The following is a 10997-nucleotide window of genomic DNA, read 5'->3' on the forward strand; positions in this document are numbered from 1 at the left end:
CAATATTTGGCAACTTTGTTTGGTTTTGGCATTGTTTTTGGCAATAATTGGCGATGTCCCGTATTTTCCCATATTCGGAATCTCGATGTTCCGTATTTCTCTCGAAAAAATATGGTCAACCCAATAATTAGTGACTTCGTTGTTTTTGGGTTATTTGTTTTAGCAACAAGTAATACGTGTGTATCTTTTTTCTGAGGAAATGTAGTCAGATTAGTTCTTAGAGAAGAAATAAAGTTAATAAATAAAACTTATAAATTCTTAATGGATTAGTTACGTTTACCATTTCTAAGTGAAATACATTTCGATTCACTGTGATTTGCGATAAATTTTACAATTTTTATCTTTTTGGTGATTTCAGTCAAAATTATCAATTTTTCTCGTTTGGCTACTAATTTTTGGTGAGAATGTCCCGTATTTGAGCTCCCCACTTTTCAAAAATATATGGTCAGATTATGAAATATCCACTATAGTGATGGTTTTTAAAATGTATTATAAAATCAGAAAAAAATGACAAAAAACGAATTTTTAAATATACTTATGATATGGATAATTATTACGTTATTTTATATTTGTTTAATAATATTTTCAAGTTGAGCATGCGTCTTTCAATCAAGTCAAGTCATCATCCATTCTATTTTTTAGTCAAGTCAATCAGTGTTATTATTATTGTTGTTGTTGACATCAGCTGGCTTGTGCTAGACGAGGTATTTTAGTGTTAGAAAAAAATAGTGGAAATATAATCGAATTTCGTTAAAAACTATCAATTACGTTGAAAGCTTCAACATTTTTTTTCAACAAAAGCAATAATACCCCTGAAAGAGTTTGTTTAGGTGAGTTTATTGTAGTTGGCTAAAGGGACATTTAATTTTTGTTGATATTGTAAAATGCCAAACAAACGTCGTATTTAATAAATAGGTAAAATTTATTTTCATTGAATAGATAACAATTATCAAAAAATTTAAATAGTTAGTGAGTGTTAGTTGATAAATTTAAAAAGAAATGTGGAGAAATTAGAAACATAGTGGGAGACACTTTCAGCTATTGCTCCATATTCGTAGTAGTGGACTTGTACATAATAAAATCATTTCAGACAAGTTATAAAATTAGTGAAGTTTCTAGACATGAACTTAACACATATAATTGACTGAATATGTTGAAAGTGGAAATTAATATTATAGAAACTATCGAACTACACATTTGAAATTTAATCGATGTTGGAGACAGAATATTTACTTAAAAGAAAGAGAAACTAGAACCAGTGATCAGAATTAATTCAGGGGTTTCCAAATGATTATCAAAAAAATATATATTCCTATAATTTCCCCTTTAAATTGTATACAGCAAAACGTTTCTAAGAGGGTCAAACATTGTTCATCTGAAAACTGCCCTTTCATTTAGGCAGCCGTTCAATAGTAATCTCACATTTTTCAGGTTGCAAAGGCACAGAAATGAATGATGCTCGTTATTTAATATTATGTATGAGACCCAATGTCGTTGAAAAGGTAACCAGTGACACGTTCACAGGAATAGGATGTAGTGGCGTCAGAACTGGGGTTGCTCAAGCACCAACAGTAGGTTGTAGTGTCAGCGCAAGCACCTTCTACAGTTAATTATTTTTCTTTCTGTCAAACTGAGCATAATGCTGGTCTATCATCATGGAAAATTTACTACCAAATGAGTTATGCTGGAAGTGTGCATGTGTACCTAAGAGTTTGAGTGCGAATCTAGTGCTATGCCTGAATTTTTAGTGCTGCTCTATATTTTCCAAGCTACGAATGAAGTGTGATGATTCATATTTGTAGCATTGTAGGTCTATTGCTCTGTGGCGAGACTTTATAACAGGGAGATGGCTCACAATCACGCCTCAGGATATTTAAATTTTGCTGTCCTTCTCCTGTTTTATAATTTAATGTTCTTGACCACCAATAACCTATTTATCTGGTTAAATATGCCACTGAATATTTCTCAAATAACATTTGAGAACTGGATATGTACAGAGAAAAACTACTAGACAAGGAATTTTCCTTTGATCAGCTGGCTTTTATTTTTCCTATAAATAGTCTAACTTGATTGAAGCTCGAATGCGAGCCGATTTCCATTTTAAAAAGCCTCGCCACAGAGAGGAACAGGCCCACAACAGTACAATTATTCATCCATTGCGCTTCACTCGTAATTATAAAAATTGATGACAGCATTACAGTAACAAACTTCACATTAGGTTTACAGCGTATACACACACATTCCAACATGTACCAATTTGTTAAAAATTCCGCAGAAGAATGTGGACGAGGTACATAGGGCCTACATATGGTTTAGCTTAATTGAGGTTTAAGACATCTGAGTCAACACTAGTCCCATTCTGTCTAGTCAATCCAGCCTCTATTGTACTTACCTAAATAATATTTATAAACTTGATTCTTCTTCATGAACCATGAAGCAATACATTTTAATGAATCCTCAACTTTTCTATTTAAGGATAGAAACAAACAAACCATGCTTTTGTATTTCAGGGATTCAAGAAGATTCCTGGCTCTATCAAATCGCAATGAATAATGTGCTGATTGATTAAAGTTTTTTTTCCTTTCCAGAGACATGGGGCGCCTTTTCCTGAATCACATTGGTGGTTCTCGTCTGTTCTTGTGTGCAAGCTGCGACACCGTTCTCACAAACCGGAGTGAACTCATAAGTACTCGCTTCACTGGAGCAACTGGACGAGCATTCTTATTCAACAAAGTTGTGAATCTAAATTTCAGGTACTTTCTTTTTTATATTTTGGCAATGAAATTATTTGAATTTCATTAGATTATAATAATATCTATTACTTGACTTGTGATTTGATAAAGTATTAAAAATGTTTCTTCATCTGATTCAGTGATGTCCAAGATCGAGTCATGCTGACAGGGAGACACATGGTCAGAGATGTTTCCTGCAAGTGTTGTGATACGAAACTGGGGTGGATCTATGAGTTTGCGACGGAAGAGAACCAGCGCTATAAGGAAGGTCGAGTGATTTTGGAGCGCGCCCTGGTGACGGAAAGCGATGGGATAGAGGAACACATGTGAACTGAAAGAGCACTTTGTTCCACAGATTTTAACGTATGTGCACCTAGCGTGCTGTAAATAGACGATGACTACAGAAAGTGTGACATATTTTCTCTATATGCTGGAAGATTTTTTATATTCTTGTATGTGTTTTGTGTTCACTTCTTGACAAATCCAACTACCTTTTTTTGTGGTGATTATCGCCTTAAGTTGATAATACATCATTAAACGAAAATAGTTCATTAAGTGGGCTTTTTCAAATATTGTGATTAAGATATTTATCAACTGGCTGTCTTTTGAAGGTAAACTAAAAAAAACTAGCAAAATCCCTTTAATAAAAAGAAAAAAAAATGCATTTACATTCATTTTGTTTTCATTCGAAGTAAAATCATGTAAATTACCGAGTGGAATATTTTTTAAATTACCTAATGTATCAAAACCTCCTTTTTTGGAAGATGTAGTTCATCATTGTGGCGTGAATTACTTGTCCTATTTATTAGAATTTCTATTGGTATTTTCAATGGAATTAATGCCAGCCAATACTGTGGATCCCACTTATAACATTTTTAGAAAAATTGTTGTAAGCAGGAAAACATTTTGAACTGGAAATTTCTATTAGCATTGGAATGTGTTGAGATCATGAAAATAAGTTGTACTAAGGGAGAAAATGCTCTAATGGGGAATGTTATAAGTGGGAAAGTTATAAGCAGGATCCACTTTAGCTTATTTCTTATGTTTCAAGTTTTAAAAATACATTTCTGATAGGTGTGACAATGAAAGGTGAACAAATACCTCTAGTAATTAGTTGTATTAATAACTATCTTATATTGATGAAGAAAAAACAATCGGGAAGCTGAATAGTGTCGTTGTTCTGTTATACCTTGTACATGGTAGGGGGTATTGCCAAAAGCAGTTGCAATGAAGCTAATTTCAATTCTTAGTAAAAATTTCTTGATTTTTTTTCATTGAAAACAGTGATAAGATTTCTCAATTAATATAACTGAATTTTACCAAGAGGTATTACAGACCGTAGATATTTTTTAACCAATGGAAGAATTCATAATATGAAGTAAAGGACAAGTTTTTTTTTTAATGGATTTCACTACTTTCATGCAGTGTTGTATCTAATTCCTATTAATCTGACAGCCCATAGGAAGTTACTGTGAGTGATAACTCAAAGTAGCTTCATATGTGCATGCATTCATTTTATGCTCTTTGTAACTTCCAATGGAGGACCAGCCTTAAGCTGGGTTTTCCTAGGAGTAGAATTTCAGTGTCGGATGCAGTGTGAAAACGTAGATTGGTTAAAAACCTGAAATTCAGGTTTTTTGACCAATCAGTGTTTTCACACTGCATGCACCCATAGAAAACTTGTTCCTAGGAAAATCTGGCTTCAGTGTTCACAAAATGAATGATGCTCAGGCAGTAATTCTAGGATTAAATAATCAGGATCTCTGCCAAGTTTGGCTGCTGGCAACATTCATCTTGATTGCTAAATATAGTTTGTTTCTTTAACTCACTTTCACTTGAAGGGTTGCATGGGGGCAAATGTGTATGCAGTATGCTATACTTTAGTTCAGATGTGTATACCAGATCTAATACAGTGAAACCTTGCTATAACAATATTTTTAGTGTCTTGTTTGAAAATGCTTATACTCTACTGTTAAGACACTGCCTCTCGATATGACTATAATCTCTACATTTTTTCTTGGTCCACAGAATATATGCTATATCAAGATTTCACTGTATTTATGTAGGCAGCAAGTGAAGCCACTTACCTTAGATTGTTACATCAAGGCAATTTCAATAAATACACCTAATGCAGTCTCCAAAAAGCTGGCCAATTAGGCAAATATCCCGATTACAGAATCTGATACACTGAGGGGTGGTAGTTACCGACAGGGATTTAACCCTCGGACCACCTGCAAATTTTTATAAGCCTCATTGGTGCTTTTTAGCACCAATGAGGGCCAACGGACCCACACTGAATATTTATGCATTTTCCTCAATTTTCTACAGCAAAGGTATATGAAAATGATTTAAAAACTATAATAAACTGAGTAACAGTATACAAGATTTGTTTATTAAAATAATGCAAGAAATAAAATTGACATATGTATTATACTCTTTATATGACCCTGTGATTCATACAAAACCAAGTTTTTCTGAAAAATAGGTTCTGATTTGTTCATTTCAATTACATTTGTTGTAATGTGCATTGCTATGCTTAATGCATGTACGTGAACTTTACATTTCTTGCAGCTTTTCTTTCATGAACACATTCCACATCAAGCTTTTTCTCTTAGGTGGCTCATCATCGTGGCTGTCTGATGGATCGTCTTTGAAAACTGCCAATTGTTTTCCAAGGGAAATCGGAAAGCTTCAATTCTGATATTCATCTGTGCAACCTACTTGAAATGATAGTCAAACAATATATTCGTTGAGACCACTGACTAAGTGTTGAAATAGTACTATTGGTCATATTTTTGTCTTTTTACTAGAACTATAACATCTAGTCATTTGATCCATTGTTATCTACACCACATTTTGTTTTGCTGTAATGCAGGATTATAAGTGGCTTTTCCTCTTATGTTGAATTATTCATCTTGGGTTGACTGCATTGTGCTGAGAAGAGAGGAAAGTGATAGTTTTATTTTTCTTTAGACACATCCAAAAAGATTACCGTTTACTGTCCTGCATCAATTTATTTTTATAAAAACAGTTGGAAGTTCCGTTTATTTTTTGAATAGCTCCGACATATGCAAGTTGTTGCTGCTTCAATTTACGAGCTACTGTCAGTTTCTCTCCCTTGTTGTGATCTTTCCAGTGTGTGCATGCTGCACACACAGCTTGTGCTATCCCAAGTGTAACCCAGAATTTTATACCATATTTTCCTGGAATACTGGGTATAAACTGCCTAAAAGGATGATGCTCATTGTATGTAATCAGCTGCTTGTGACCACCATTACGTTACTGTTGAAATTTCTCAGATTTTTTTCATTGGAAAGACAACCACGTGCCATTATCTGTAAAACGACAAAGATCAGTTCCTACTCTCAACTATTTTGAAAAACCTTGCTTTCAATAAGCACCAAATGTAGCCTTGTCCATTTGATTATATGACTTGCCTCTGTGGCATCATCTACATTTTTGCTATTCGAGAGTGGGAAACAAGATTTTGGAGAACTGAGAGTAAAAATCCCCCATTACTATTGAAAGCTACAAGTTTGAATAAGTTAGGCTTAATTTGAAAATGCCCATCAAAAAAGTGAAGCTTGACTCACAGATGGATACCCCATGGGTAGTCTAAGCATTAAACTATAGTCAATTTTTGGATAGGAGATCATGCGGATTTGTTAAAAATGTGAATTAAACAAATTGGTGCCGATCTCTTATCCAAAAATTGTGACTTTAGTTTAAATTCTGTTTGTGAACATCACCCTCACAGATTTATCTTCAAATCTGACTTGTGGAAAACTTTAATGCTACTGCTCTGGCATATACTAAACCATAGTTTTCCAAACTTTTTTGTTCCATCGCCCCCCAACTCAAGCAAACCCATAGGATCCTATGCTATATCCGTAGCTTCCATCACCCACCAGGGGGCGATATTGCCCACTTTGGGAAACACTGTACTAAACATTTCACACAGCATGTGGAAAACTAGTCCAGGTCTGCCCAGATGATTGGAAGCTTTTCATGTTTGAATTCTATTCAGTTTTTTTCAAAACAGGATGGTAAAAAAAATTTACGATGCAGCTGTGTGAGAATTTATCTGACACTGGTGTTATTTATGAGCCATTGTTCTAATTTTTTATGTGTCACAGTAACATGGGATTTATCGAGCCCTGTCATTATACATTCTTGTCTGTAATGAAGTTTAAACTGTTCAAACAATTTCTACTTTTTAACTTTTTTGTTCTGAATGACACCATTAATATGTACAGTATTTCATTAAATGATTCTTTTTCTGTTTATTTATCCTGCCATTTAAAAAAATCCAATGTAAATGAAAGCTAATTTTCAAAAATAAATATAGCCTAAACTTCTGCAAAATTTTCTTAAATAAAAATTGACAAATTTTGTTCTGCCTGATCACTAACGAATGAAATTAATTCCACTATTTTGCTGTGTCTCATTAATCTGTGGGAACATTGAGTATCATGTAAAAATATTATATCTTAGTTTCGAAAAAAGGGCTTCCACGAATGAGTAATATCTTATTGCAAAAAAAATATCCATAAATTCAAAGATCACATTTCAAGTATTGGTGACCGATACGGCTCAGACTGTTTACTGTGGCATGATATTTAACATGAGTCGTCAGGAAAGCAGTGACTTAGAATTGACTTTAAAATTTAGCACTATATTTGCAAATGTCATTTTCATGATTGTTACAGGTCTTGAAAAATCTAGTCACCAAGATAATTTTTTACTCCGAGATATAAACAGTCTAAAAATAGTTTTTCTTCTGAAAAAAAAAATTCGCTGACTATCGATATCTTTTAAGGTTGGCAGAAGAAAGACATTTTACAAACTTCAATTTAGTAGCCAATACCAATTTTTTTAGCAACTAGGGATTTGTCAAGTCCTGGGGATGTACCAGCTTCCAGATATTCTATATAGACATTGGAAACTGGTACATTCCCCCCCCCCCTTCCTGGATTCTTATGAACAAAAGTTGGTTTTACACGAGTAAATGTTTATAACATTGATGACGGATACAAAATACTCTAACGGCAAGTATTATGAAAACACCAATAAAAAGATGAGAGTTAAAATATGACCTAATCACCATTCCAGATTTATTAAGTGGTGTCATGTATTAGTTTCACTATTTGCTGTAGAAATTTGATTATTTGGTTACGACTATCAAAGTTTATAGATGTGTTCATCATTCACTGTAAAAAAAAATACAATTTATCTGATGTTCTGTTGGATAAACTTTTTTTTCGTCTATTTTCAAGTGGTATTTTGTACGCTTTTACATTCGTGGGTATCATGTTGCAACATTTGAAACAGTACTTTATTTCTTTCCAAAAATACTGTAACATTATTTGCTGCTATAGCCGTTGAAGGTGTTATTTTTTTGTAAGAATTATTTGTCTTTAGTTTTATTGTATGTGTCTCGATGTATTTCACAATAAAATCTGTAGTTTTTATATGTTGCCTTCGGATTATCCTTCAGTGGTGTCCTATAATGATGCACACTAGCAATATCTAGGGTTATCAGATTTAAAGACAAGAGAGGGGGACGGTAGCGCATGCACTCTGTATGACCACCTTTTTTAAAAATTTTCACAACAGATGGCATCATGAGGAATCCGCATCGAGTGTGTTTGAATCCTGTTTTATTTTAATTTTGTGAATGAAATAGGTAACAGCCCCCTCTTCAGTACACAGCATTAGATGTTGGTGAGCATATAATGGTTTTCTTCTTTCAACGCTGCTTTTTTTCTGACTGTCTTTTTCATATTATTCTGGGGTAAGCTGAGCCATAAAATAGCACGTGTCCTTCTTGGAGACAACTTCAGTCCTTGTATTCTGGGAATTTTGAGGGTGATCGATCAAAGCGTGTGGAAAGGAAAAAATCACATGAAAACACTCGTAATAATGAAGAGAGATGTTTCAGAGTGGAAAAAAATTCCCCAGGAAAAAAAATATTCTGGAAACCTAAGAGGACAAAATGGCGAATTTTCTGAAACATATAACATCTGAAATGATAAAAATAGGATGTCAAGTAACCCTAGTAATATCCAACGATTCATATTGTACACAGAAAATCCAGAATTGAATAGTCAGACCCAGGGTATGCCGATTAAACTCTTGATTTTTTTTAAATCACAAAATTTAAATTTTATTTTCCCTTTGTATAAGTAATCGTTCCCCAAAGCAGAACATGCCGAAATCTGTGATACTGCAAAGTCTCTATACCGCTTGATTATTGTTAGGAACAGCATAACCTTGATGGTTTAGCACCAATGAAAATCAAACTCCAATCCAATCTGAAGGTGCATATGCACTATCAAATGATTGCTAGCGCATATTGCAGCAAATCCGTCGGAAAAATATGGTATTTGTTAAATCAGCATACCCTGGTTTCCAGGCTTCTGGGAAAGTGGAAACAATGGTGGCGCATGCGTGTCTCAATACAAAATAAGTTTAAAGAAAAAGTAAAAGAATCCGTTTTAGAAGTAATGCTATGCAATTTAGAAATCATGGTTAAAAATTAAATCGTCATTACATGGATATATTTATTAATTTTATTAATTTAACATTACTATTTTCTTTCAAAGAAAAATATGTATCTAAAGTAATCAAGAAGGCACCTAGTGCTTTATTAAAACTTGAGTTATGAAAATTGGATCCATAATCTATATGTCACCTATGTCCCAAGGAGTCTGGATTAGGGAAGTTCCACTTTCCATCTTTCAAACAGAGCACGACTCGGATCTATTGCCATGGGCAATTTACTACCGAGCAAGTTGTGCTGGAAGTGGAAAGTGTGTGCACTTAATAATCTGAGTGCGTATCTAGTGTTGCCTGATCTTTTAGTGTTACCATCTATATTTCAGAAGCGAAGTGTAATAATTGAATATTTGTACTGTTTGTAGGCCTGTTGCTCTATGCGGCAAGACTATAGGGAAATCTGCTTGCATTCATGCCTTGAATTTGGGAACCACAGGAAAACCAATTTCAGCCCATCACCACTGTGGCTCCAGTGGGGTCCCAAACCAGGGTTTCACAATGAGAGTCGACTACCACAGCAGCAGGGAAGTTATATCAAAACTAGTTTCACATCAAAAAACATGGCGAAATTAAAAACTTTAAAATAATAGTGATTTTTGTGAACTAATTGTTTGAATTCACAAGAATGAGCATCGAATGCAGATTAAAATAGTTAAAAACAGATAAAACCATTTTTTGACACTATACTATCAAAACCAAAAAAAAAATAATGCACAGGATCACAATACGAATAACAGTATTTGGCTTAATCAATGATGAATCTTATAAGTCAGGTCTTAGTTTTTCTAAATGTAGTGGCTTTCTGAATATCATCTTAATCTCTCACTACTGCTGCCATCTGGGGGCCATTTGCTAAAGTTAAGGGGGCTACTATGCCACTACTTCAGCATGTCATGCTACGGAAAGTAAAATAAGGAATAAATGGTTGTGTCTGCTGTGGTGTATATAGATAGTCTCAGAAAGAGAAGTCTACTAGTCACCCGGAATTGAACCCAGTCTTCTTGCAATACGGGCAAGGTCACTATCTATATACACCACAGCAGAGACAACCATTTATTCCTTATTTTACTTTCCATAACATGACATGCTGAAGTAGTGGCATAGTAGTCCCCTTAACTTTAGCAAATGGCCCCCAGATGGCGGCAGTAGTGAGAGATTGAGATGATTTTTACTTATTTTTATTTCATCCCAATTGCATGAAGCAAAGACTTTTTGGATATCATGCCAAGGCAAACTCGGAAAGAAAAGTACTAGTCTTCACCCAGTCCTCTTACAATACGAGCCAGGGTGCTATAAATACAATCAGGGTGAGAAAAAAATCGAAATCTGAATATCGCTGCTGCCACCTCCTAGGAGACATTTGATTATTTGGGGGGGGGGGGAGAGATACTATGCCTCTACTTCAGCGCATCTCGCTACAGAGAGTAAAATAAGGAAGGAATGACCATACCACTTGTGGTGTATACTTTTTCAAACATAGGTGCATGAACCAGAAAGTGTAGCATTTTATGACAATAATACAGCAACAGAACCACTTATGAGTGCAGCTGCTGATGACATAGGCTAACAGTCAGACTTTGCCTCTGCTGTGTTGGTGTGGTAGTTCAGAATGCCTGGGATACAGCTGCTAAAACAGAAGTTAAAGAAGAAAGGGCACTCAATGTTGAACAAGAAGTTAATGGTAAAGTGTCGCATATTGTTTATACT

At 34.5% G+C, this 10997-nt stretch overlaps 1 protein-coding gene across 1 annotated transcript; it reads left to right on the forward strand.

Moving 5' to 3' along the window:
* The first annotated feature begins 668 nt into the window (after positions 1-668).
* Positions 669-8203, forward strand: Ype (yippee zinc finger protein). Its single transcript, XM_089244634.1, has 4 exons — positions 669-830; positions 2589-2753; positions 2873-3095; positions 5348-8203. The coding sequence occupies exons 2-3, from the start codon at positions 2593-2595 to the stop codon at positions 3060-3062; spliced, it is 351 nt and encodes a 116-aa protein (XP_089100760.1). The 5' UTR covers positions 669-830; positions 2589-2592; the 3' UTR covers positions 3063-3095; positions 5348-8203.
* Positions 8204-10997: the final 2794 nt, after the last annotated feature.

The sequence above is a fragment of the Pholcus phalangioides genome, unplaced genomic scaffold (genome assembly GCF_987345545.1).
Source record: "Pholcus phalangioides strain wild (caught in Gottingen) unplaced genomic scaffold, Ppha-v1.0 ptg000003l_1, whole genome shotgun sequence".
Lineage (NCBI taxonomy): Eukaryota > Metazoa > Arthropoda > Arachnida > Araneae > Pholcidae > Pholcus > Pholcus phalangioides.

Bases quoted from the DNA above. Each gene is read 5' to 3' on its own strand.
- Ype (XM_089244634.1), top strand. From the start codon at position 2,593: ATGGGGCGCCTTTTCCTGAATCACATTGGTGGTTCTCGTCTGTTCTTG. The intron at 2,754-2,872 runs GTACTTTCTTTT...CATCTGATTCAG, and splicing joins GTTGTGAATCTAAATTTCAG to TGATGTCCAAGATCGAGTCA.